The 25,581-nt window shown below is 35.8% G+C and overlaps 1 protein-coding gene across 1 annotated transcript in view; it reads left to right on the top strand.

Moving 5' to 3' along the window:
• The window catches only part of LOC146001543 (uncharacterized), a 184,387-nt gene that overhangs the window by 151,390 nt on the left and 7,416 nt on the right, over window positions 1–25,581 (top strand). Inside the window, exons 6-17 of the mRNA XM_083138993.1 lie at window positions 2,412–2,524; window positions 2,963–3,273; window positions 5,944–6,184; window positions 9,528–9,692; window positions 10,243–10,396; window positions 11,157–11,337; window positions 11,577–11,789; window positions 12,722–12,969; window positions 13,367–13,549; window positions 16,833–17,039; window positions 17,549–17,741; window positions 19,100–19,271. Coding sequence (XP_082995119.1) covers window positions 2,412–2,524; window positions 2,963–3,273; window positions 5,944–6,184; window positions 9,528–9,692; window positions 10,243–10,396; window positions 11,157–11,337; window positions 11,577–11,789; window positions 12,722–12,969; window positions 13,367–13,549; window positions 16,833–17,039; window positions 17,549–17,741; window positions 19,100–19,271 — 2,381 coding nt within the window. The remainder of the gene's footprint in view (window positions 1–2,411; window positions 2,525–2,962; window positions 3,274–5,943; window positions 6,185–9,527; window positions 9,693–10,242; window positions 10,397–11,156; window positions 11,338–11,576; window positions 11,790–12,721; window positions 12,970–13,366; window positions 13,550–16,832; window positions 17,040–17,548; window positions 17,742–19,099; window positions 19,272–25,581) is intronic.

Genomic DNA, 25,581 nt, shown 5'->3' with positions numbered 1-25,581 from the left:
CAAATAGATGACGTCACTGTCTGCAAAGCTGTAGCCTCCCTCTTTCAAGTGCAGAGATAATCCGGCTTGCCTTATGAACCCACGACCTGCGATGAATCCCTTGAAACAATCGCGCAAAACGACGAATTTATGCCTAAGTTTCACCCCATTCAAATGTACAGTAAGATACATTTCCCCACATGATTGTACAGAGCCTACTGCCAAAGAAATATTGATACGTTTATTGTTAATCTTATTTCCTTGTTTTTCCAGTTGTTTTGCTATCTCTAAATTTACAGTGCTCACAGAGGCCCCTGTGTCTACGAATAAGGAGAAGTCCTTTCCATTGATTTTACAGGGGACTAACGGCTCTTTGTCGCCAGAAGTGAAATTCCTGCAGTTGCGTATCTTCCTACTCCCCCCTTTGTTTTTCTTCCACGCAGCGCCTGCTACGATGGCGGTGTCGCTCTGTTCGGGCCTAACGAGTTTTTTGGAGCAGTACACATGGCGGCTTTGTGGTCAAGACCGTCACACCGAAAACAACGGATCCCCCTTCTCTTCGTCGGTTCTTCTGCTCTCGACGGGGGCCCAACATTCCCGGAAAAGCTTAGCCGGTTGACCAGTCCAGGATTTATGGCGCTCATTGATACTTCTGTTCCCACGCGGCCGAAAGTGTTCATTGTCCCCGCGGCTGCTAATTGCCTTGTGCCACTCGCTGAAGTCGGCATGGCAGACAGATGCGGCGAACTGTTGTCCCTCAGTTCTGGACAATAGTACAGGGCTTCTGAATACAATCTCTTTTGAATGTCCATAGAATGGGTTTCCAAATCTTTGATTGTTGCGAATGTTCTGTTGTACAAGTGTGTTCTGAATTTAGGATGGGAAAATTTCAAAACGTGCTGGATGACCTCGTCTTCTGTCCCCCGTTTCTCCCTCATTGCGAAAAGCTTCCTGGTGTGTCGAATAAATGCAAGAAGGGACTGGTCTGGTGACTGGTAATTGTTCTGAATGATCCTTGCTATTTCCGAGTCGTAATCGACACTAAAGAATTCTTCCAAGAACGCCTTCTCAAATTCCCTAAAAGTGCCGAATGGTCTCGAAAATCTGAACCAATCTGCAGCGATTTCCTTCAACGAAAGCGGCAAGATTCTATCTAAGAGAAAAGTATCCCCAATTTCCATGATTTCCTGATAATTGCGTAATTCATACAAATAATCGTGTGGACTTACATCGCCGACGTTTCCCTTAAAGATCGGAATGTTTATGTTGCTTTTTTCCAAGATTTTGTTCATTTTCTCCTCGCCCGTCCTTGCCGAAGTTCCTTGCGTAAGGTTTAGAGAAAGTCTCTCAAGTTCCCCAACAATATCTTCCTCAGGCCTTCCCTCCAAGTTCGCATTGCCTAGCAACTTGCCAATGAGCTCCCTGTCTATTTGAATTGCCATTTTGTCTTCTGTTACTTTCTTTCCACTTCGCAATAACATATGCCTTCAGTACTTCTTACAAAAAATATCCCGACTATGAGCCCCCAGTATGTAACGGTATATTTTGTGTTTTTAAGCTGATTCTCAGCAACATACACAATATACACAACCATACATTTTTGAATCCTTGTCCCGAGGTTCAAAACTTGCAGTACCTGAAGTTCTGTGGATGCTAGTTTAGGCAATAGACACGTACCTCTTCAAATTACAACTTAACGCCCATTTCCTTTTAGATATATATAGGTTTATTCATATTATATTTACAGAAGTTAATTCTTGGCCGTTATTCGCAAAATTACATTCCGGTTTACCCTGTCCCCCCTTCCCGAAGAGAGTGTGTAGACTCGCGTAGCCACTGGCTCCACGAGTAAAAAAAAATATAACCCTCAGTACCAAAAAAGGTGGCTGAAGGTATGTGTGTTGTGTACTCGGTTTCCCACATGAAATAAACTATTGAAATAATGTGAAAAGAGCAAGTGTGTGTATTAAAAGAAAGAAAGTTAAAGTATCCGCCTATTCATATTATCAAGAGAAGTCTTCGTTTCGCCCCATAGAGAAGAGACACCTCTTTACCTCGCCGTATCGCACCAAAACATCTGAGGCCGACTGCTGCCTTCCCTTCCTTTTATAGGCCCCGCTAATGACCTAAACCGTTACTGGAAACTTACCGCTCCCCAACGGCCAAGAACTCAAACGTACAGGACATAGACATACACAATTTATAACATAAAAAAGGATCCAGTAATGATCGCATCATTACAACTTGGACATGATATTCACACATGAGGTGACTCAAGCCAGACAGAAACAGACACACGTGTGTTTGTGTACGATATACTGAAATTCCAAACTTTCCATCACAGCATGGTCAGAACATTTGCAGCATTTGGGAAAGTCATGTCATTTGATTAACTTCATTATGATCGAATTTTTGTTTAATTTGTTTTTCAGGTATTTCTGCAAAGAAGAGTTCTGTGAAAATGGTAGCTATGTACCTGAGCAGTGCAAACATCATCGGCATAAACCAGCTGCATCATGTGCTGTTCTTTTGACAGATTATCCTAGTAAGTGGTCTTTCTTTTACTTTAAACTCTACTTCCCTCGCCTTTTGAGCATAGCATAACTTTTTTTTGCCACTTTTGGCTAATTGCGACAGTGAGGATTAGTTGAAATTAATGACGAGACCCTCACAAAGAATATCCATGACCAGGCTGTGACTTGAACAGGAATCTAGGTTGACAGATCGAAATTCGATCACTTAACACACTCAGACACCAACTAATGACTGTACCTATCGTTTGCAATAACCTATATTTCATTCTTGAAATTTTTGTACTTCTTATATTTAAAGAAATGTTTTGATATAGTGCATGGATGGTAAATCTAGCCTGAATGAAAAAAAACATGTACATAAGGCTTCATTAAATTTTCAGTTTCCTTTCATTCAACATTCATTAAATTTATCATTATTTGCTTATAAAATCAACTTTCTCGTTTCACAGGTTACACACAATTTGTCAAAGAACACATTGATGAGTTGCAGCTTTTTGTAAAAGTTGTTTGGATTGGTTCAAATTTGAAGACTGTAGTTGAAGATTTGATTACAAGGTACGAATCTGATCATCAAAATCCATTTGTCTTTTTGACCTGGAAACCAAATGAAATTACAATATCTGAGAAATATGTTGGCATCTCATTTCCTGCTTGCGATACTATGAATTCCTCCAAAATTTTTGGATGCAAATATGAACTCTATCGATTGGAAAAGGTGTCCTCGTCTGCTCTAAAGGAAAATGCAAGGCCTGCATATGAGGTATGTCAATGTTTCTTCATGTTTATACACACCCTTCACTTAAAAATTCTAAAAAAGTAATAACTATAGGGTGTCCAAGAAAAAAAAAACTAGTGAGAAAGAAACTTAATTATTGCATCAAAGTTTACATATTCAGAATGTTTATGAGTTCATGTAAAGGAATCTAATCAATATCATCCTGGAAAAGTGTGTTTGTTTGTGTGTGATTCAACACTGCCTTTCTTCCAAAATTGCTGGTAACAGTGCAGGCTGCAGTTGTGGGTAGTGAAAGTTCGGTCAGAAACAGACATTGCACATGCTTGTCCAACTGCACTTCAGCCAGCAATGACATGTACTGTCCCTTCTCCTCTACGATTCACATCCTCTTTCCTTCCGCTTGTCAGGGCTCTGGTGTGTATTAATTGCATTTGTATTCATTCCTTTCTTGCCATGCCACAAGCCTACTCCTGGTTTGCTTCTAATGCATCCAAGAGAAACTTTTTTTGATTATCTATTCAAACTTTCAGTCCCGTACCAGTCTAGGGTGTCATGCCTTGGGCTCAGGCTACACAGGTTCAAGTCTCCTGGGGAAAGCATAACAACTCCTGAGGTTTCGACCTGTGTATGGGACCGGTGGTCACCCACTATCGTGAGGAAACTGGGGAGCTACAAATGAGTAGTGCAACCTGGTCGTGGAAACCTACAATAACGACTGGGGGTTTGTCGTGCTGACCACACGTCATCCCGTAACTGGTTTGATGATCTCCCACCTCGGCAGATGGGATTGAGGCCGGCAGTCGGTAGGTAGGCCTGGCCCTCATGGGCGGTTACACGACGGGTTATTATATTCCTAATTTGAAGGCAATAAATGCAGTAGTTTCAGAGCTGTAATGTTTTCTTTCTCACTAATTCTTTTCTAGACAACCTTACCTTGAACTTTCCATGGGCAATTTTAGAATTTAGATATTTGAGTACTGTAGTTACTAGTAGTGCTAATGGAAATATGATCTGCTGATAGAATTAATAACAATAGTTAGAACACTATACTTTTAATGTCTGAAATTTCAGAACAAATCCCTAGTTCCCAACCATACTGTCAAAGCAAATTCCTTGACTTTTCCAGTTATTTTAAATTATATTTCTGCAACGCCTTTTATGTACTAATAAATAAGTGCTACATAACATGGGATTCAAATGAATCAATTTTATTCAACACCACTGAAATATGAAAACATTTTAATATATAATATGTAACCAATATGTGCTGGTTGGAGGGAAAAGTGAAATGTGATTTCATTCTTCAATCTTAGTTAAGTATAATAATTCTTCAATCTTAGTTAAGTATAATATATTTAATTTTCCTGGTTTTGTCAATCAGATGTTGATTTCTCTGACATTTCTGTATCAGTGAGGATTTTTTAAATAAATTATAGCAGCTCAACATTTACTGCTAAAATTTATTTCATGATCTGATATTAGACAAGAATAACTGTCAGTGAGAACAGTAAACTATCACATATGGTTACGAACATATGGCTGAGATTTACATATGTCACTTGCATTTAAAATGTCTGGCAAAAAACAATACTTTCCTTCAGTGCTATACGTACAGATTGTGTAACCATTGAGAGCCCAGCTTCTGAAATGTGAATCCTTTGCACAAAAAGGTGAGGAGGAGGGATTAAACCCTGTGACCATTTGATCCAGAGGGTGGGCCATTGTTCCCCCACTCCCTCAAGGCAAACGAATGCCAGCCTAAAATTATATTCTTCTTTGTAGCTAATCAGTGGTGATTTATTCATTCTAGTTTTTTTGACTTTTAACCACTGTTATTTTTTAAAAAGAGATTTACCTACGTTTTGGAGGCTGAATCTGCCTCCGTCTTCAGGGTAGCGTGTAGTCGTTAGGTCACATAAATGGTTGCCTAGGAGGATTATTCTTGGTGGCCTAGGCTCCACTGCATCTGTCGGTCACAAGGACCTCTATATACAAATAATTGCCAGGTAAGATTATGAGTGGCCCAAGCTCCACTTTGTCCGATGACCACGTCGAGGTCACGATCAAGGCTTCGTGTGGCACCGTTAGGTTTCCACCTTGATCTCCGGGAACTGGACCACCCCGGATTACAAACGTAGGTAAATCTCTTTTTAAAAAATAACAGTGGTTAAAAGTCCAAAAAACTAGAATGACTAAAATTATATATTTCACACATATAATTAATTTCAGTCACAGTAATTTGCATGAATTATTATAAAGTACTGTTAATTACAAGTAAGAGTTAAGACTGAAAGACAAGTAAGTTGTAGCAGCTCAGAGTTAACTTGAAACTAAAGTGTTTTTGGGAAAAATGTCTTGCTTGTATCTCTCTTTCTATAGTATTCAGTCTTTGTAATCAGTTATTCACAACGTAAAATAAATAACAGTAGCAACAATGCATCTTTGTCACATGACTGAATACAGACAGGATAAAAACTGCCTTTTTTCACAATCTGACCTCAATTAGCAAAAGCATTACTATGAAAGGTCATGAATTTTATGGATTCTACATGCTGTTGAAGTTTGTTGTTGGTAATGGTAACCCACTGCAAACCCCACAATCCTGAATGCACACATCAATATTTTGCACAAAGATAATTTAGCATGGTAATTTTCTATCTCTATTTTACTGAATTCTATACGAATTTATTTCAGGCAGTTCACAGGTTTTCGCTGAGTAATGAACAATATGAAAACTTGATAAAAAGGTATAGTGCTGACAAAGACCCATCAACACTACAAAAGGCTGCCAAGATTGCCTGCGAATGGCTGCAGGAGAATGAAGCAGCATGGCATAAGTGGATCCCAAATGACCCAATGGAGAAAACGAAATTGATTATTGGTGGAATATTTCCCATAACTAGTTCGATGCATACTGCAAAAGGAATTGTTCGAGGTAATGTTTCCGTTAATTTTCATTCAATTGGTGGTAAGTTTACTCTGAGAACACTCATATTTATATATGGGTTGAAACAGGATCTATGTATTAAGAGAAATAGATTATGCATTTATAGAAAATAGCATAGAACGCAGAGCATAATTATTTGTCTCATATAATGTTATTTTTTTAGGAGAGTTCATGCTAAAACACTGCAAAAGGATTGTGTCATTTGATTGTTTGTATATGGTCCTCTTGCATCTCTTTTCTAACTCTTTATGCTCATGATGAGGATGATCGATGATTAAATGAAATAAAGAGAACAAATACAATTATACCAGTGTCTTAGCAAACTCAAAACCATAATCTTCAGAAACATCACCATCAATCAAGATATCAATATTTAACAATTTTGAACTTAAAAAAAGAAAAAGAAAAAGGGCTGAATTTATATTGCTTTTTTACAGCCATTTGTTTAATCATAATGATGAGGATGAATGATGATTAGGTGAAATTGAAGAACAAACTCTACCCTGGAACCTTCAGTGAAGAGACAGTGTCCACAAATTAACTTAATATTAGGTAGCCTAATACATTTTTGAAAATTATTAACAGTAAAAAAAAAAATATGATAAATAATGTAATTATCTCAGACTTACTTTGTTTAATATGGCATATACTTAGTTTTTTTTTTTTGCACAATATTTCAAGTATGTCAAACGGGCTTCATAAAGTGGGTAATACCAAGGAAATTATGTTTTGTATGTAGACAGAGGTTAATTTATGCACAGGTAGGTACTACATGGAATAAAGACTATCATGAGAATTCACAGTAACAAAGATTTAATATATAACTTAAACACCTATTTCAAGATCTCACTTCAAGTTTTCTTCATAAACAATTGAATGATGATATTCAGTTATATGTCACCTTGTAATGAAGGGGTTCCGGGTTTGATACCCGGTGGAGGCACATAGTGGTTCGGATCCCACTTTAAACTGTACGTCCAGTCCCGATTGGCCTATCTGTGCATAAAGTGGACTTAAAACACCAAATCAATCAATCAATATTCAGTTATAAAGTAACACAATTCAAACATTACGCACACTTAATAATCTTTGACCTGCTTGAAACCACATTGGATCCTTGTCCTGCACAAGGAAAGACATTTTCGATCTAGAGAACAGCAAAATAAAACCTCATTAAATTTCACTTGAATGCTGCAGCAAGAATTTTAAAGATATAATTTTTCAGTGTTTGGGATGTTCATCAAAAGGAAAGAAACTTTTGAAAATAACTTTGCTGGTGCAGGCCAAGGGCCTAGCTAATAGAGTAAGTCACAGGCTAGGCCTGAAGTTGAACATATGAGACAAGGCCTGGATGGACTGATGTAAATCAGGTTGATTTAAATGTCGATTTAAATCAACATTTAAATCAGATGATTTGTTTAAAAAAATCACTGATTTAAATCACTCTAAATTACAGTAGACTCGCGATTAACCGAGGCTCCGGGTTAACTGAGGGAGTGGTTGGAAAACATCGTGCTTCATAACCCCCCCCCCCCCCCCTCCGTGTTTGTTTATGGAGTCAAGTCACCGTCCGCACTGCACGTGTTTGTTACATTGTCAGCGTATCCAATTGTTACAGTGGTGTTTAAGTCTGTGTATGTCTATTCTAAGTGGAAAATGTGTAGGTCTATTCTAAGCGGAAAAAGTAATCCTCTCATTTATGTTGTACTAGTAATAAATAATTACTATACAGTTTTAAGTGTTGTTTCATCATTTACGACCTATTACCACATTATCTCCATATTATCCGAGTTTTTCCTTAACCGAGGTAATCTCGGACCCAATTAGCTCGGATAATCGCGAGTCTACTGTAAAAACTTTTATAATAATGTACATAAGAATTTTGTAGATATCAGAAACACTTTTGGTGAAAATACATTTAATGGTGATTATTAGGTGCTAAGATAGGAAAATAAAGGAAATAAAATATATGTATTGATGGTGTGAAGCTCATACGAAAGGAAACGTAAACACAGGATTTTGCTTCATTTAAAATTCAATAATTTTGTGGGCAAAAATAGCGAATATTTTGTATAGAAAAATATACAATATACTAATCATGTTAAGCCAAAATAAAGTCAATATCATTAACTGTCAATAAACATGGCAGCTGATATTTATTCAAAGTATAATTAAAAAAATTCAGCTACAAATTCAGCTACAAAGAATGAATGAGTGGATTGCTTTATTTTACTTCGCTTTTTGTGCTACTTTTGGCTAATTTGCGAAGATGGGGATGAGTGATGATGCAATGAAATTGATGAACGGACACTCAAAAACACCCATGCCCAGGCCGGGTTTGAACCTGGGACTCTTGGCATTGTAGTGCGATGTGCTAACCACTCCACCACGGGGGGCGTCAGCTACAAAGACTATAAAAATATTTTAAGTTACAATTATATAGTGCATCCAGAATATTTTATTTTCACTGGAAGAAAAGTTACTGAAATTATTAATAGTTTCATTAACACACTCGACAAACATTTCCATAGCTATTAGTTACAGGAGGGATGGGACGATATAAAATTTTGGCCGATACCGATAAAGTACCGATATAAAATTTACCGATATCGATAACCGATATTCTACCGATCCGATATAAAATTAGAAATGATCCTGGAATAACCTGAAAGGTTCATTGACCTCCTTAAAAAAATGTGTGTTTCAAAGTGACTGCAGTGCAAGAGAAATTGCATATTTAGACACTTACTTTTTAAAAAAAGTAGGGCATGGAGATTATCCATAAAAATTACAACAAAAATGGCAGAATTTTGCACTAAACTATCAGATATTTATCGATAAATCGGATCGGTAAAATAATCGGTAATTTTACTGATAAACCATTACACCGATATGCCTATATCGGTCGATACCGATAGAGTACCGATTAATCGGTCCCATCCCTAAGTTACAGTATCAGAAAAATGAATGTTTATGTATATTTTTTATTTGCTTTAATCAAACTGTTCAAATATTTTACAGGGTTGTTTACTAGAAAAAGCCTTTCTGTAAAAAACATATATCTATGTGCATGGTGTCAAAAACCATGCAAGCAATTTTAAGTGGTTTTTTTTAAAAAAATATTAAAAAATGATTTTTTAAATAAAAAATCATTATTTTTATCCACCCTGGACAAGACACAATTACAGGTTGAAAATAAGGAGCAAAATGATGTGTCATGAATTTATCATAAATCATTATCATATATCACAAATGGCAAAAGGTGTAAGCTATGCTTTAATTAAAATAATATTTGCTGAATATTTGTTTAAAATTGTTCTCTATTTTTCAGCTGCAAGTATGGCTGTTGATGCTGTGAATGCTAATGACACTATCCTCCGTGATTATTCTCTTACCTTGCTTGTAAATGATGGACAATGCAAAAGTGACATGGTGATGAAAAGTTTTATTGACTATAAGGCTAGTGAGAATTACAAACCTATGATTGGAATTTTAGGTAAATATATTATTTATTTTGTAATATGAAAGAACATGTATGTAAAGTTTCATAAAATTTATGTCAACTGTATCACATGTTGATAAAATTTTGAAGTATGCAATATTTATATTTTGTCCCTTTTTGTTTATTCTTGGTGTTCATTAGAAGGAACAAAGAATTTAATTTTAATTTTATTGGGATTCTGGAGGGGACTGGTATTTTTTTACACTTTTTTTTTAGAATTATTCAAAATTACTGGAATGCAGCAGTCATCAAAATCAAAATTACGAGATGAAAGTATAAACACATCAAAATAATCACAAAATATAACAATTGCCACGCAACAGTTCTTGCTCAAGTTTTTCAATTATGAATATGATTTAATTAATTGGTGTTTTGTGTCTACTCTTCTGTCTATTAAAACAAATTGTAAGGAAAAATTTTGAGAATCTATTAATTTTTTGTAGGCTGAGCAAGACATGACTTCACACATGCAACAATTCATTTTATTTTAAATATATGTATTACAGAATTATATTTGTAAATCAAAATTTTATTTTATTTACAGGTCCAGCATGCTCTGACACAGTAGAACCTCTGGCAGGAGTTACTAAACATTTTAAAACTGTCGTCATAAGTTACAGCGCTGAAGGATCAAGTTTCTCCAATCGTGAAAAATATCCATACTTCTTCCGAACGATTGGTGAAAACAAACAATACTTGCAAGTACTAATTTGTTCTTTATTTAGATTAAATTTTTGAAATGCCTGAGTTTTTTTCTTACAGCACTGAAGAATTCATATGACCTTTGTATGGCAATTTGTACAGTTTTATATCAGAGACCTTTTATACTTCAGCATATTCAAGAAAAATTTCCAAACTTGCCTTTGGGAGTAAGCTGTTGAAATATTACTGAGACAAGTTTAAATTTATTATTATAAGAAACATACTTTACAATCTAACAATATTATAGATTTTGAAAGAAAATTGCTGTATTATCTGTAGCCTTTGCTGGGTTGGTTTATTTGAATATTTTTTAAAAGTTTTAACTTAATATCATGATGAGGAGGTGAAAGGATGATGGAAGAAAGTGTCTGTAGCCTTCATTGAAGGTACATCACAACATTTGTCAGCAGTGTCTGAGGGAAAACATGAACAATATCAGTCCCAATGGCTGGTTGTGAGATTTGAGCCTGTGATTTCCCAAGCACAGATTCATTATAGTACTACTCTTCTAGACATTTCAGTAATCTTCACTGAGAATAGTACCACTAATGACATAGAATATCTTATGATGATGATATTTCACTTTTACCAGTGCTTAATATTGTACTTTACTGTAGCTTACTGTAAGCATGATTAAATTAAGCATTATCATAATTTTCAAATTTATACTTGTCAATTTTTAAAAAGTCTTATGAATTTGCCCTAGTTTGACAATACTTAAAGCACATTAATGATAAAAATTACTTTCCATTTCAGGCATGTTTATCTACAGTTACTCAACCAGATGGATTGGACTCAAGTTGCAGCATTAACTGAAGATGGTCAGAAGTATTCGGAATATGTCTCCCATCTTGAAGATTTTCTCAAAGCAAATAACATTACTTTTCTTGTTAACAAGAAGTTTCCTCATGATCGGAAAAATGTTAACATGGCACAGGTATTGTTCTAATCTAATTAATTGAATTTAGTATATTAGCAGTGTGACAGAAAATATATTAAATACAAATTAATCTTTTTAGCCATTATTCAGCCTCAAAATTGTCATAAAGGCAAGCATACCCTGTACTTATTCAGTGGATTATTTGCTCACTTCTCTATTTCTACTACATCTGACGTCTATATTAAGAACAATTAGAAATGAAATATGACAGTTGACATCCTAATTCTTTCTTTCAGTACCTGCAAGATATGAAGAAACTAAATGCCCGAATCATAATAGGGGATTTCTATGATTCAGCAGCTCGAGTTGTGATGTGTGAAGCATACAAGCAGCATATGACTGCAGAAGACAACTACGTATGGTTTCTACCAATGTGGCTCTCTCCAGAATGGTATAACACAACTCTTCATCCAGGAGAAGTTAACTGCTCGACTGAACAGATGATAAAAGTAAGTATTGTGATACAAATAGGAACTTTTAAGATGACACTTATCCTGAAGAAAAATATATAGAGTATAGGAACATGTGAGTGAGTGAGAGGCACAGTGTGTGAGTGAGTGTGAGAGAGAGAGTGTGAGTGAGAGAGAGATAGTGAGTGAGAGTGAGAGAGAGAGTGAGTGAGTGAGTGAGAGTGAATGTGTGTGTGAGTGAGTGAGTGAGTGTGCCATCTGCTGAGGAAGCCACATGATGTGGTGAAAGCTAGAGAGCAAAGTAAGTACATGCCAAAAACTGAACTTTATTACTTAGTGATATGAAGAAAACTTTAGTATGATGACATAGCCTGAATGTGTGTTATGTGTGTGACATTTTAAAAATGTAGCAAAGTTTGACTTCATTTGTCTGTGAAGCATATAGACTACAGATGCTAATAATTTTTGTTTTGGTGAAATATGCAAATCATATGCATTCACAAACATTTAAACCTTCATGCAATTAAAAACAATAATAATTTGCAAATTGATTCATTTTGTTACACACATGGATTGATTGATTGATTGATTTGGGGTTTTACGTCCACTTTATGCACAGTAAGGCTAATTGGGGCTGGGCCTACAGTTTAAAGTGGGATCTGAAACACTATGTGCCTCCACCGGGTATCGAACCCAGGACCCTTTGATTACAAGAGTTATATACATGGAGTAGGACCACTTTCTGTGGAATGTTCCATCATTGCATAGCACCAGAAAACCATACACCAATATATAGGAAATGATTAAACTGTCCTTACTTAATATTTATTATTGTACCTCAGGATTTCTATCTCCTCCCCCCTAGTTCGCTTCAATAATTTATTTGGTTCACAAACTACAGAATTAAAATATTGTGAGTGCTAATAGATTAAATATATAAAACATGGTATTAAATGTAGTTGTAATTCCAGGCAATCAACGGGCATTTGGCATTGGCTCATGCCTACTTTGCTCTTAAGGATGAAGTCATGCAAGAAAATAAAACAGTCGGCGAATGGCGCAAAATCTATGAGGAACAGTGTAGAACAAATAACCAGCTCTCATCGAATTATGCAGGTTATGCATATGATGCAGTCTGGACATATGCTTTGGCTCTGCACAGGCTACTGAATGAAAGTGAATCCTATGTTGCAAATTTGCATACAAACACCACTGTAACGTAAGTACAGCACGTGTTATTTATCTCATAATGAGAATAAACAAAGTATTATTTGCTCTAATATGCTGTAGAAAATCAATTTCAATGTGTTGTCTGTAAGTTACACTAAATATCACATACTGTATTCAGACATTTGCTTTACAAAAATAGGGCGTATGAATTATACCTTAATATCCATGACAAAAAGAATGGCAAATTTTTGCTCTAAATTACAGGCTCTTTATAGATATATCAAATCAGCAAAATTTTTGGTAATTTTACCAATAAATCGATGGGAGTAATGATTACTTTACAAAAAATTATTTTGATAATGCTTTTTTCTAGGCGTTTTGTGTCATAAACCGATGGGAGTAATGATTACTTTACAAAAAAATATTTTGATAATGCTTTTTTCTAGGCGTTTTGTGTCATACATCAGTGAAACTGATTTCCATGGAGTCTCAGGAAGGATAAAGTTCTATGGAGGAGATTCTCGCTATTCAGTCATAAATGTTCTTCAGTGGCTCAATGGTACCACAACTGTTATTGGGCAATATACACCAAATACCTCGGAAGGAAAATCTGAGGTGGCTGGAGGAAAGTAAGTTTACATTCAGACAAACACTCACCGACACAAAATACAACCACTACTACAATTATTTTTGTTATAATTATTAATGTTGGGTTGCAATATTAGGATCAAATATTTTCTTTGCTACTCCACCATGTATAGCATAGTTTTATAAACCCATAATACACGAAATGTGAAATCTGGAGACACAAAATTGGAATTCTACTGTATGTATAATAATTATAAGAGAGAGCAAGGGGGAAAAAAGGGGGGTGAGTGTGAATGGACAAGCATGTGAAGTATTTCATTTATTTTTATAACTACCTGCAACTGAATAATATCATTTTTAAAATAACTTTGGGATCTGTAATTCTTGTTACAAGTATTGAAGCATTATGTATTTGAGGAGTACGTAATACACAATTTTTATTAGAAGGTATGAAAATAACATTGATAATTCTGAAAATCCACATTTGAATTCTGGTGGATAGATTAGAAAACTAATAGACAGAACAGCCAAGTCCTGGCAAGCAACCTTCCCATTGGGTGTTCTGTGAACAGCACATGGAGTCCACCACTACTAGGGAAAAATGCCAACCTACTCTCCCCGTAGTGCAGCACCCTGGACTACATTTTAGAGATCAGCTAGGCTCTGGCATTTGGACTCATGAACAGTGCTTGAAGTGAGGGGGGATGCAGGGGATGATATCCCCAGCTGTCTCATTGCTACCATGTTAAACCATAAGAGCATCCTTCCTTTCTCCCAGCTATACCCAAGGTATGACCAAACATCCCCACAGCTAGCAATTTCCACTTCAAGCGCTGCTCATGAACCAGTATAATCCTCTATGGGGCTCGTATTGTGTTATCCATACATGTTTGTGACTGGCCCATCATCCACCTCATCTCATTACCATTCATCCTCATCTTCAAGATTAATAAAAAGTGGCAAAAAAGTGATGTAAAATAAATCAAATCAATCTTCAAGATTAATAAAAAGTGGCAAAAAAGTGATGTAAAATAAATCAAATCAATCTTCAAGATTAATAAAAAGTGGCAAAAAAGTGATGTAAAATAAATCAAATCAATCTTCAAGATTAATAAAAAGTGGCAAAAAAGTGATGTAAAATAAATCAAATCAATCTTCAAGATTAATAAAAAGTGGCAAAAAAGTGATGTAAAATAAATCAAAACAACCTACAAGATTAATAAAATGTGGCAAAAAAGTGATGTAAAATAAATCAAATCAATCTTCAAGATTAATAAAAAGTAGCAAAAAAGTGATGTAAAAATAAATCAAATCAATCTTCAAGATTAATAAAAAGTGGCAAAAAAGTGATGTAAAATAAATCATATCAATCTTCAAGATTAATAAAAAGTGGCAAAAAAGTGATGTAAAATAAATCAAATCAATCTTCAAGATTAATAAAAAGTGGCAAAAAAGTGATGTAAAATAAATCAAATCAATCTTCAAGATTAATAAAAAGTGGCAAAAAAGTGATGTAAAATAAATCAAATCAATCTTCAAGATTAATAAAAAGTGGCAAAAAAGTGATGTAAAATAAATCAAATCAATCTTCAAGATTAATAAAAAGTGGCAAAAAAGTGATGTAAAATAAATCAAATCAATCTATCAGGAGCTGTCATCTTTTCAAGTAGGAACTCTTAAGTTCTACTTTTAGAAATAGAACTCAATAGGACTCAGAAGCATTTTTATGGAAAGCAAGAAAAATATAAAATAGTATATGAGCATGCCTATGTTTCACTTGTAACCATCAAAGATAGTTTTTTACTCACAGCATTTACCACTTGAAGACTAATGCAAAGGATAAATAAATTACATACATTCATCCAGTGACATGCGTTGACATCGACACTTGGGTGTAGCTATCAGTGGCATGCCCAATGGGGGTTGATGGGCATGCCCCCCTCCTTTATGGCAGGGAAAAAAATTCAAATTGAGGAATGACTATTAAAAAAAGTACATGTAACTTCCCCTTTTTTGAAAATCAAAAAATATTTGATTTGACTACTAAGCCAGAAATCCTGGGTTTGAATCCCAGGCAGGCCATGGGTGTTCTTTGTGTATGTTCCTTCAGGAATTTTGTCGTATCATCTTCACAAGTAGCCAAAAGTGGCAGAAAAGTGAAATAAAATAAACCAAATCAAACAATCAATCAATGATTTGATTTTTGTTAATTGGCATCGCCTTTTGCCACATTTGGTTAATCGCGAAGATGATGTGATGAAATTGATGAAGACACACACACACAAAGAACACCCACACCCAGGTTGGGGTTTTAACCCGGAACCCATGCTGTTGTAGCATGCTGTGATAACCACTCCACCACGGACGTCTGCCGACAACAAAGGTGACAGAAAAGCGATAACCATTCAGATACGTGTGTATCGGTAAAGTAAACTGCATTTTCTCAGTGGTATTTTTCAATTGGATTTTTGAAACACCATCTTTGTATGTGATTATATTTGCATAAAACCCTACTAAGACGAGAGTGAGAGAGAGCGTGAGCAAATATTTGTTATTTAATCATTATATCGTCCATATTTAAAAAAAAATATTAAAAAAAGAGCATAATATTTCGAAGTATTTTTGTCTGCACATACTACGTTCTTATTTCATAAACAATAAAACTATATTTTCAAATCCCACATTATACATACAAATTATACAATGTGTATAAAGTTGTGGTGTAAATACAGAGAACATAAGTACTGTAGAAATGTTTGCCCTGAGTTCTTCAGAGGATTTACAAAGGAATCGAGGGGAACCTATCTCCTATAAGTTGCTATAGGAGATAGACTGGGGCACTTGAAACCATGCTTTTTCAACCATTGCAGAGGGGGACGAGGGGGCAAGGGAGGTAGAGGCAGAAATCTTCCCCTCCCTTCTGGTGGCTGTTTCTACCTGGAACTGGTGAGGGGGAGGAAAAACCAGCAAGAGTAGCTCCTTCCAGCCTTGTCCACTGGTGGCACCTAAGGACGAGAAGCGCTGGAAAAAAGATGTATTGTATGTGAACTGTGGCTTCAACAAGACAATAAATATTGTGATTTGAAAATAATTAGAGATGTGAGATTGATTGATCTATCTCTGCTAGATTAGAATGTCACTGCATTCGTGTGAAATTGATTTTATAGTACATTTCATAATTGAAAAACTATTTCCGGTGATCAAAAAAGTAAAATGGACATGCTCGTATGCAGGAACATTAATAAAATCACGTCTAAATCAAAATTGTATAACATTTACATTGGATTGAAACTACAGTATTCACTCACCTTTGTTTTGTTTCAGCCTGAGTCTCAACATGTCAGCTGTGAAGTGGCTGACGAATGATGGAAAAAGGCCAGAGGATGGAAGGCAGCCTCCAACATGTATACTTCAAAGTTTTGCTGAATTCTTGGGAACAACATGTGAAACAGCAATTGTTGTAGCCAATGTTATAGGATTTGGTCTGCTTGTGATATTCTTAACTTTAGCTTTTATAATTGTTAAACGAAGGTAATTTCATATTTTATTTTCTGTAATAAGAAAGGCATAAAACATAACAGAAAATTTACTCTTATTCATTAAAATGACAAAGATTATAAAGAATTTAGAATTCTGGTGAAAACACTCACCTTTGGTTCAGATTCATAGTTGCAAACAGACCATTTATTCTGTGATTTAATCAACAGATGTTTATTTAACAAAATACATGGAATTTGTTTTGAATGACTTAGAAACACATTACAACAGGTCTGTAATAATTGTGTACTTAATGAGACTAAATAATCTTGCTTCAACCTCTTTCCTTTCTTGTCTTAACCCATTGGTTTAACATTAATATTTCTTGTTTGTTACAGTTTACCATTTACACTATGCTTATGATCTTAATTTATAAATGTGTATTGTACACACTGTTTAATTTATTTCATTTCATTAAAAGTATTATTGCATTTACTTAAATCTGCAATTTTCAGTTGTTGTCACAAATCCAATGTTTTCAAAAAGTCCTTCTTAATTTTCAGGTACGATAAGAAAGTACAACTAACCCAGAAATACATGAAGTCCCTCGGAATTGACCTTCTTTCAGCTTCTAGGATGGGAAGCTTAGACAAATGGGAAATCCCAAGAGATCGAGTTGTAATCAACAGAAAACTTGGGGAAGGTGCGTTTGGAACAGTCTATGGTGGTGAAGCACATTTTAATGAACATGGATGGGTAAGTACACATACTGTGTTCTTAAGTTGTTTTGTTGAGTATCACAAACATTTTTAGTCTAATTTTCTTATGTCCAGATAAGCCAATTGGAACTGGATATATGTTCAGATATCAGACACAGAACTGTATACTTCTGTTCAGAATATTTGTAAATATTGTCCTTTGGCAGAGAGCTCAAGGCAGCAGCAATCCCAGCTGCTATAAATGCCTTGAGGATGGTTGGGATTACACCTGTCCCAGTACCAGAGACAATATTTCAGTTGGTGGTTCATACGGTTGTTCTAGAATGGTACTTGTACTACCCAGAGGCCAACGACAATGAATCTACGACTTGGACATATCTTTTCATGCCAAAAAGTGAATGCACATCAGTTTATTACACTATGTATGGAAAACAGATACAGGAGCACCTCTTGCCTCCGCCAATACCCATGATTTAAACCCAGAACTTAAGGCCAGCTTCACACTGGATCAAACACAACGAGATGAGATGCAACGCAACACGATGACGATACACAACGAGGCAAGACAAGTCTTGTTGTGTTATTCATACAAGAAGGAGAGGACAAAAGAGGTGTTGATTACTTTAATTCCAGTCATGGTAGTGTTCCATGACAACATAATTTTACAAATTGTTAACAAAAATGAAGTTGGGAAGGGTGTGACACACAGTGTGTGTGAGGTAACGGATACCTCCATAGGAGCCAATTATTCCTGGCAACAAAAGTAAATTGTCATTACTACCAGGGATGTTTCTATTCCCCTACAGTTTTTGGTACTTTATTTATTAATATGATTAATTTCGATATTTTGTTTATACGAAAACTAAAACAAACAAAAATCACTAACATATATGTGAAAACATGAAATTTTACTAAAGCTTTGGAAACACATTTTTTGTGTGTGGAAATGAGTAATCTATTGCGTAGCTTAGTTTTATATTGAGCAAAAAACAATTATCTTAAGGCACTTCCTATCTAAAAAAAAATAATGGTAATGTTATCTATACCCTTGAACATTAAATTTATTTATACAAAAAAAATTGTAAGAGAAATATGTTTTAACGTACAAACAAAATATGTTTGTTAAAACACTAAAATAACACACAAACAGCACGATAAAAAAAAACACTTCTAAGTTCTTCCAAGCTTTTGACTCCTTCACGGAGTCGTCATCAGGGCTGGTCGAGGAAAGACGGAAGATGAATCCGTGAAGGAGTCGAAAGCTTGGAAGAACTTCGAAGTGTTTTTATCGTGCTGTTTGTGTGTTATTTTAGTGTTTTAACAAATATGTTCCTGGCATGTGACGTAAGAAGTTTTCTACAGTCATAAAATAAAATGTGTAATGCTTAATTACAGATGGCAGTTGCTGTGAAAACTTTAAAAGTTGGTTCTACAACTGAAGAGAAGCTTGATTTCTTAAGTGAAGCAGAAGTAATGAAGAGGTTTGATCATAAAAATATTGTCCGACTTCTAGGTGTTTGTACCAAGAATGAACCAGTTTATACAGTCATGGAATTTATGCTTTATGGTAAGTATAATATTTTTAATTATTTAAATCTAACATTTTCTGTGAAATAATTATTTCTTATCCATGATTATTTGCATGGTGATATTTGAAAATAAGAGAGAGAGAGAGAGAGAGAGAGAGAGAGAATATAAATAACCTGTTGTCAAAGTTACATAAAAAAAAATGTGGAAATTATTGTGGCATAAATGATGAGCAATAATGAAAATTGTTCCATGAAAATTATGCAAAGTTACTAAAAACATGAATTCATATTTACACACAATTCCTTGGATATTGATTTTTATGCTATGAAAAAAATGCCAGAATGGCTTATTAATTGTATCACCACATGAAAAAATGAGTTATTATATAAAAATTGCAAAATTACATCGTCATCCCCATCATTAACCAAAAGTGGCACAAAAAGCGAAGTAAAATAAACCAAATCAATAAACAATATATTAAAATTGCTGTATGTATGTGGTGTTAGGGTGGCCAAATTATTACAGCAAAACACTGATATAGCTCAGAACTTTTCTCCACATACTATTTTGTCCTCTAGTACTAACTTAAAAATTTTACCTTGATTGATGAATGTTTGGAGGTTGCCCAATTTTGCAAATTTTTCTTCCCTCTCAAAATATTGGGAAAAAATTTGAAATAATTCAGAGCATTTTCCACAAAGGATGTTTTTGTCCTCTAGTGCCGACTTACTTATGTGTGAAATTTTAACTTAATTGATGGATTCTTGGAGCTTGCACTATTATAAACATTATTTGGAGGGGGATTCATTATATCATCATCTACTGAGAGATCTTTGCCAGCTAAATGCATTCGATGTTCAAAATGTTGAAGAAAGAGGTGCTAAATTATTTGCCACATGCTCTTGATGTCCTGCAATCAACGAATGATATAAAGGATTCTGCTGCTCTACCTTTTGTTTCTGGGAGGAAGAAGTAGAAATTAGTAATTTTGATTTTCTGGTGTAGCTCATTAGGCTCTGTGAATCATCATATGCTGATGATATTCCTATTTCGGCATCCACTGCAGTTGGCCCGAGGAAAATCAGGAAAATAACTGACTTAGCTTTGTTTATGAGCTTGGTCTACATCGAACAGTGGAACAAAAAAGCCCCTCTTGAAATTTGAGCCCCCTTGAATGATATCCCATTTCCGACTTACATGAATAGAATTGTGGATACCAAGACTTAACAGAGCATTTTCCAGATATCTTTGGTTTCTTTCGGAACACCTTGTTCTGCTTGCCTTTTTTGACGATTCAGTGACAGGGAAACAAAGGAGAAAATGTCTCAATTTACAACATCCAAGATCTCCCATCCCAGCATGTCTTCAAGTCACAGATAAGTGGACAATCTCAAGTTAGCAAAGTTTGTGACAGAAAGTACCTCTTTATTCTTTGATATATTTATGGAGGAAACTAAAACAAAATCTGAAACCTTTCTGCAAAAAAATCCAAAGGAATGAACAGACGGTCCTATTATCGATTAATTTCATCATACGATCTTACAAACAAAAGTAGTGAATGACACAGCAGAATGAGGCATTGGCCTAATCCAAAAGTATAATGAAACTAATAATGGATAAAGAACAGAAACAATTCTTCTTTGTAAAATAACAAATCACAAAAACAAGTTTCCAATTCCATAAAAAGCAAATTTGATGTCATACATTTGTAAATGTACAGCTCTTAAATAAGAGATGCATGCAATTTAATTAGATAAAAAGTGAAAATTGGGGCAACCCCTAAATATCGTTTGTTTGAAGAAAAATTTGGAGTGTTTTTTAGTTACATGTCAAGGAATAACAATATCCTTGTGGCGAATCATATATCTGGATTTGTGGACCACCCTAGTGGTGTCCAAGTTGTATGTATTGTTTCTGAAAAATTAACCAGTATCTATGTTGTTACTTTCAATAGTTTTTTCTTTCAAAATCTGTTAACATATTCCGCCCCAGTAAAGATACTTAAATATTGCTTATGTTTGGCTGTAAGTTACAGTAAGTGTGATTTTCACTAGAGCTAGAAAGTTATCGACATGGACTGACTCCAGTGGTATCATTATCTGTTAGAATTTATTCACCGATACTGGTCCTTACTTTTCTAGAGTTTGAGTATTTTACGGGGTCTGCAAAAATGTCAGCCAATACTTTTATGGAGTCTAATATCCATGAAAATTATGCAAAATTCTAAGTTTTAATTTACTTTGTGCTAGTATTGAGTGAAAAATATATTTTGTATTTAAATGTTTCTACATTCTACTGTAATTCTTGAATATTTTAAAGCACCACTGATAAAGTGATGAATATAATTGCAGTGGTGGAATACTTACATATTGATATTAATCAGTATTATGAACAATTTTTAATTGTCACAACAATTTTCAAGTGTTGGTATTAGCTGAGTCCAATTTTGATACATTATTGTATTTTACAATTTGATTATCTTTGGCAGGAAGAAAAACAATAGTTTTCTCTGCTCATCAAATACACATTTGTAATATTATTCAATCCTTCTTCTACTTTATGGTTGATACAATCATTTAAACATGCTTTTTGATGTAATGTTTCTAGAGAATAAATACACACTCCCTTCATCAGACATTTCATTTGTGGTTTGATCTGTAGCAGGGGCGGCTCAAAGCTGAGAGCCGCCGTGCCATGGCACTACCCTCAGAAGAAAAGCAGACCCCGCCAAAGTATTGTTAAAATAATACATTTATAATTTACAGACAAGGGGATTCGAATCTCGCAATCGGTCAAGCTGACGACCGCCTCAACCTCTTCGCCGCATCGCCAGCTGTTTCTACCCTCGCGAGTCGCGAGGCAATGAACGGTCCGGGCCCTCCAAGAGCTGGCCTACAAGGCGCTGTAGGTGGTCTAACGAAGTTGACACATGTGCGGAGGGTTGAAGAAGTGTGAGCTGAAAACAAGGCGGCGGGGGGAAAGGGGGGGTAGCCTTTCTGGCCATAAGACCCAGCCGTTGGGCCCGATTTTGCGTGGCTCGAAGAAGGGAACTTTCGCAGTGTTGCTCTTCAGAGATAAGTCGCTAAATCTGACTGATTTGTAGGACCCGCTGAGGAAGTAATTCGTGAGAAAAGTAGTATCTACTTGTCTGCCTATTTTGGAAAAAAAATCCAACTGGACGTCGAAAATATACTACATATCTGTTGTAAAGAAAAAATAAGTCGAAATATCAAACGAAATTCGCATCACCATAGAATCTTTCACTTTTATATTTTTAATAAAAACACGCAGGAAACTTAGTATATGAACTTTACTTGGTGATAGAATTCAATTTTTTACATTGGATTTTGCAATTTTTAGATCCACATTTTATTCAGCAGATGCTACTGGAGTTTTAGCGCTAAATATATTGTAGTTGTTAGTAACACTGGTTGTTGATGTGCCTTGCTGGAGTGGAGGAATTGGAAACAAAGCAAAGCGTTATTTCCGTGTTCGACTTTGCGGCTCTAATTGTTGTTCTTTTAGTGGAGTGGAAGGTGTCCGATAGTGTACAAATGGTAGGGTAGTGAGTGAAGATGAATCGGATTAGTGCGTTATTACATACCTCGTTTTCCACGTTACCATATGAGGATAAATTAAAAGTTAAGCATCTTGGCCGGCCCACGCCAGATTTAAACATCACTTGTACACAAAAGAGTGGTAAAGGCGAGAGGCGTCGAAAGTTCAATAGTGGCATATATTCTAAGAACAAGTGGTTATGTGGTTGTGAAGAGAAAATGGCCTTGTTCTGTTTTCCGTGTGTACTCTTCGGCGGGGAATTCCACTGGACTAAAGGGGGTGTTACAGATATTGTGCATGTGTGGGGGAAAATGAAAGCTCATGAAAAATCAACAGAACACATGAACAATGTAGTGAGTTTATCCATGTTGGGGAAAGTTAATATCGAAGCTCAACTGAGTTCGTATTACAGAGAATCCATTGCGAAGCACAATGAACATGTGGACAGAAACAGGTATGTGTTGAATTTGATAATAAATTGTATTCGTTTCTGTGGCGCTCTTGAATTGGCTTTAAGGGGTCATGATGGGAGAGAGCAATCGGAAAATAAAGGCATTTTTCGGGAGTTAATTCACTTCAGTTCCGAATTAGATAAAGATTTGAAAGATCACCTTGATAGAGCTCAGTATAGTTCCTACGCTGCTAAATACACTTCGAAAACAATACAGAACGAACTGCTTCAGTGCATGCTGGAAGTGTATCATAACGAAGTTCGTGAAGAGATTAAAGGTGCAGATTACATAGCGATTATTGCTGACGAAACCACCGATGTGTCTAACCAATATCAATTTGTTATTGTACTGCGTTACATAGTTGGAGGAAAACCTGTCGAAAGATTTTGGAAATTCATGAATCCAGGTGGACACAATGCAAATGCTATTTCGAAATGCATCCTTCAAGAACTTGAGTCAATTATAAGAAATAATTCGCCTTTATTGATCGCACAAAGTTACGACGGAGCATCGGTAATGAGCAGGCGCATCAATGGAGTGCAAAAGCAAATAAAATATAAGTATCCCTTTGCAAATTACATCCATTGCTATGCACACCAAATGAATTTAGTGATGTCAAAGGCAGCTTCCATCAATAGGGACGTGCGAATCTTTTTCGCTAATCTGTCTTCGATTTGTTCGTTTTTCTCCAGTTCTTCGCAGAGAACGGCAATTCTGGACGAGATCGTTCGCAGGAGGTTGCCTCGGGCATCTCAGACGCGATGGAACTTTCATTCTCGCGGAGTGAACACGGTGCACGAGTACAGAGAAGACCTCGTTACCGTCATGGACACAATTCAGAACCGCGATGACATAACTCTGCAAGCCACCCTCACCCAAGCTTCATCCTACAAGCTGCTGCTGAGCGAAGCGAACTTCGTGTTTTGGTTGACTTTCTTCCATCACATTACACCGCACGTAGAAATAATCTTCAGCCAACTGCAAAGGAGGAACGTCGATTCATTAAAAGCTCGCCAGTGTTTACAAAACTTCGAAACATGCATACAGGCAGTGCGGCAGCAGATTGATAATGTAATCGATTCTGTTAAATTGGAAACTGGCGGTGAAGAAAGTGCACCCAAAAGACAGAGGACAGTACATTCTGACAACAAGAGAAGAGAAGCACTGGAAGTATGCGATACCATTTTGTCTGAAATGAAAACAAGATTTCAGTTCACGACACACCTTGCGGCGGCAAATTTGTTCGATGTGCAGGAATTTGAACACCATTTAAAACACTTCCCCGATGGGCACCTAAAAGAATTGACCAAAGCGTACCCGTTCTTAGAAGACAAAAGACTAAAAAGTGAACTCCAAGTATGCTACTCCCGACCAGAATTGAGAGCGGTGTCTGGCGCTGTTCCGTTCCTTTCTCTCATCATGAACGAAGAATTATGCGATACATTTCAAGAAACCACTAAAGTGCTCAAATTACTAATAACAATGCCAATGTCATCGTCAGAAGCAGAAAGGTGCTTTTCGATGATGAAGAGAATAAAAACATTTCTACGCAACACAATGAAAGAAGAAAGACTCGCGTCGTTGGGCATGCTCTCTTGCGAGAAAAGTTTTGTGAACAACATAGACAATTTTAACAAGAAAGTGATAGATTTATTCGCAAACAAAAAGGAACGCAGGATGGACTTCATCTATCGCTCTTGCTGACTGTCTCGCGAGGAATGCAGGCCTTTTCCTCTCTGGATCTCGGTGAGTAAAGCATTTCAGATTGTTACTATTGTTTAGAAAATTGATATTTTGTCTGCATGTAAATTCTATTAAACAAAATTCCATTTAAAATTACTATTTCACTAGATTCCTGTCATTGATATGTTAACGGAGATTTTTTCGATTTCTCGATCACGTTGGCACTACCCATCATAGCAGGCGCGGGCCGCCACTGATCTGTAGTATATCACCTGTGTCAGGGATGAAATTTCAACTGGTTTCTTCAATACTGATATGTGCCTCCCTGATGGCGCAGTGGTAGAGTCGTCGCCTTGTAATCAAGGGTTCGATACCCGGTGGAGGCATATAGTGGTTTGGATCCCAGTTTAAACTGTAGGTCCAGTCCCTTACTGTGCATAAAGTGGACTTAAAACTCCAAATCATAATCACAAATCATTCAATACTGATACATACATAGAAATAACATGTTTAAATGCTTGTAACGACCATAAACCAGAAAAAAATCTACAATGTAAGAATTATGTATGTGCAACAAGCAATATTATTCAATTACACATATATGTTTTTGTCAGTTCAATTTGTCCTCTTCACATTTGTTACAAGTTTTTTTTA

Source organism: Lepisma saccharinum, chromosome 17 (genome assembly GCF_977018435.1).
Source record: "Lepisma saccharinum chromosome 17, izLepSacc3.1, whole genome shotgun sequence".
NCBI classification, from domain to species: Eukaryota; Metazoa; Arthropoda; class Insecta; order Zygentoma; family Lepismatidae; genus Lepisma; species Lepisma saccharinum.
Note: the sequence above shows the minus strand (reverse complement) of the source record. Positions and strands in the feature narration are given on the sequence as shown.